The 1577-nt window shown below is 62.1% G+C and overlaps 1 protein-coding gene across 1 annotated transcript in view; it reads right to left on the bottom strand.

The window, feature by feature from the left end:
• Window positions 1–1539, bottom strand: part of LOC108498260 — a 3934-nt gene extending 2395 nt beyond the window's left edge. Inside the window, exons 1-5 of the mRNA XM_017816738.1 lie at window positions 1397–1539; window positions 1023–1137; window positions 758–895; window positions 328–504; window positions 41–196 (exon numbers count right to left, since the gene is read on the bottom strand). Coding sequence (XP_017672227.1) covers window positions 41–196; window positions 328–504; window positions 758–895; window positions 1023–1137; window positions 1397–1470 — 660 coding nt within the window. The 5' untranslated portion in view covers window positions 1471–1539. The remainder of the gene's footprint in view (window positions 1–40; window positions 197–327; window positions 505–757; window positions 896–1022; window positions 1138–1396) is intronic.
• Between the last annotated feature and the right edge of the window lie 38 nt (window positions 1540–1577).

The raw sequence follows: 1577 nt of genomic DNA, 5'->3' as shown, positions 1-1577 counted from the left end.
CCCCCTCCCACGGGGACACCACAGTCCAGAAAGTCCTCACGTCTGCCAGGTGCTCGTTCTCATCATGCGAGAGGAAGAAGAGTGGCAGCAGGCTCTGGATCACGTGCGTCTGCAGGGGTTGTTTTCCCTCCTCCACTACCAGCTTCAACACCCTTCGGAAAAGGTGAACGGAGAGCAGCTGCACGTGGATGTTGTCCTGATGGAAAGTGAGAGGAAAAGACCTCAGCACCGGCTGCTCCAGGCCCACCGGGGCACAAGCCTGCAAATCCGCAGGCTACAGTTTCCTGGCAGCACCCAGCGCCTGGGGTGAGGGGCACAGAGCCTTACGTAGCCAAAGAGTGTCTGGAGTGCCTCAGCCAGCTCCAGGGCAGTGGGGGTGGAGATTGGGATGCCTCTGTCCTGGACTTGATTGATGCATACAGTGAGGGCCATCCAGACCAGCTCTCCGTCTGCATCCCACAGTAGCTCCGTGAAGCTTTGTGTCAGGCTCTGCATGCCGTCAGCCTGTGTGGAACACAATGCTGTGTTGTGAATCCATGAACGGCTGCAGCCCCAACCCCGCTCTGGCGGGGCAGCCCCACGTGCTGCCGCGGGGCCCAGAGGCCAAAGGCCTATCCTGAGGGACTCGGGCAGCTGAGCGGGGAGGCAGCAGAGCTGGGTGCAGCTGCCACAGCTCCCAAAGCCCAGCCAAGCCCAAGCGACTGCGTTCCCCAGCCCCAGGATTCCAGCATGGCTTCAGCCATCTGCCCCTTCTCACCATCGCAGGATCCTGGCTGAGCACCAGGAGGCCTCGGAGCGCCAGGCGACGCCTCTCTGGGCAGTCGCTCCTGAGGTGCCTTGAAAGGCTCTGCAGAATACTGCCTCCCCAGTCACTCATGTCCAGGCAGTCCAGGACCTGAAAGTCATGGAGCAGTGACGGGGTGCCTGGCTGGCAGGAGCCCAGACCCACACAGGGCTGGGCCCCCCAAGAGGGCAGAGAGGTGAAGGTAGCTCGGCCAGGCAGCGCTTGCCATTAGGCTCACCTCCACAAGGAATGCCATGGTGAGGAGCTCCAAGTGGGGCTCCTCCCTGCTCAGCAGCTCCAGCAGGTGGAGTGTGATGCGGGAACACAAGGGGCTGGAGACACAGCGCATCTCCCTGTGAGGGGGAAAAAGGCACCCATTGACCCTGAGCCTGGTGGGCAAACCTCTCCCGAGATGGACTCACAGAGGCCTGTTTTTTCCCCAGGATAAGGGCACTCTGGGAGGCGGCTCCTCCTGTGTACCCGCCTCTCCCAGCCTTTTTCACTCTGCTCAGCCATCCCTCAGTGACAAGGTCCTCTGGCCTACGACCACTGTGTGGGGTGCCCCATGCACAGGCAGAAATGACAGGGGCAGCGGGGACAAGGGGGTCTCACCTGGCCAGCAGACCCACCGCGTAGTGGTGGGTGTCAGCGCTGAGCAGCGTGTCCCAGCCACGCTTGCGTTCCATGGCCACCAACACGCTCTCACAGCGCAGACGGTGCAGCAGGGCTTTGATGGTCAGCACTGCAAACCTGTGTGCAGAGCAAAGGCCAGGTCATGCTGGGAGCCCTGGCC

The sequence above is a fragment of the Lepidothrix coronata genome, unplaced genomic scaffold, assembly GCF_001604755.1.
Source record: "Lepidothrix coronata isolate B3197 unplaced genomic scaffold, Lepidothrix_coronata-1.0 Scaffold58, whole genome shotgun sequence".
NCBI classification, from domain to species: Eukaryota; Metazoa; Chordata; class Aves; order Passeriformes; family Pipridae; genus Lepidothrix; species Lepidothrix coronata.
The sequence above is the reverse complement of the archived record's forward strand: the minus strand, read 5'-3'. Positions and strand labels throughout refer to the sequence as shown.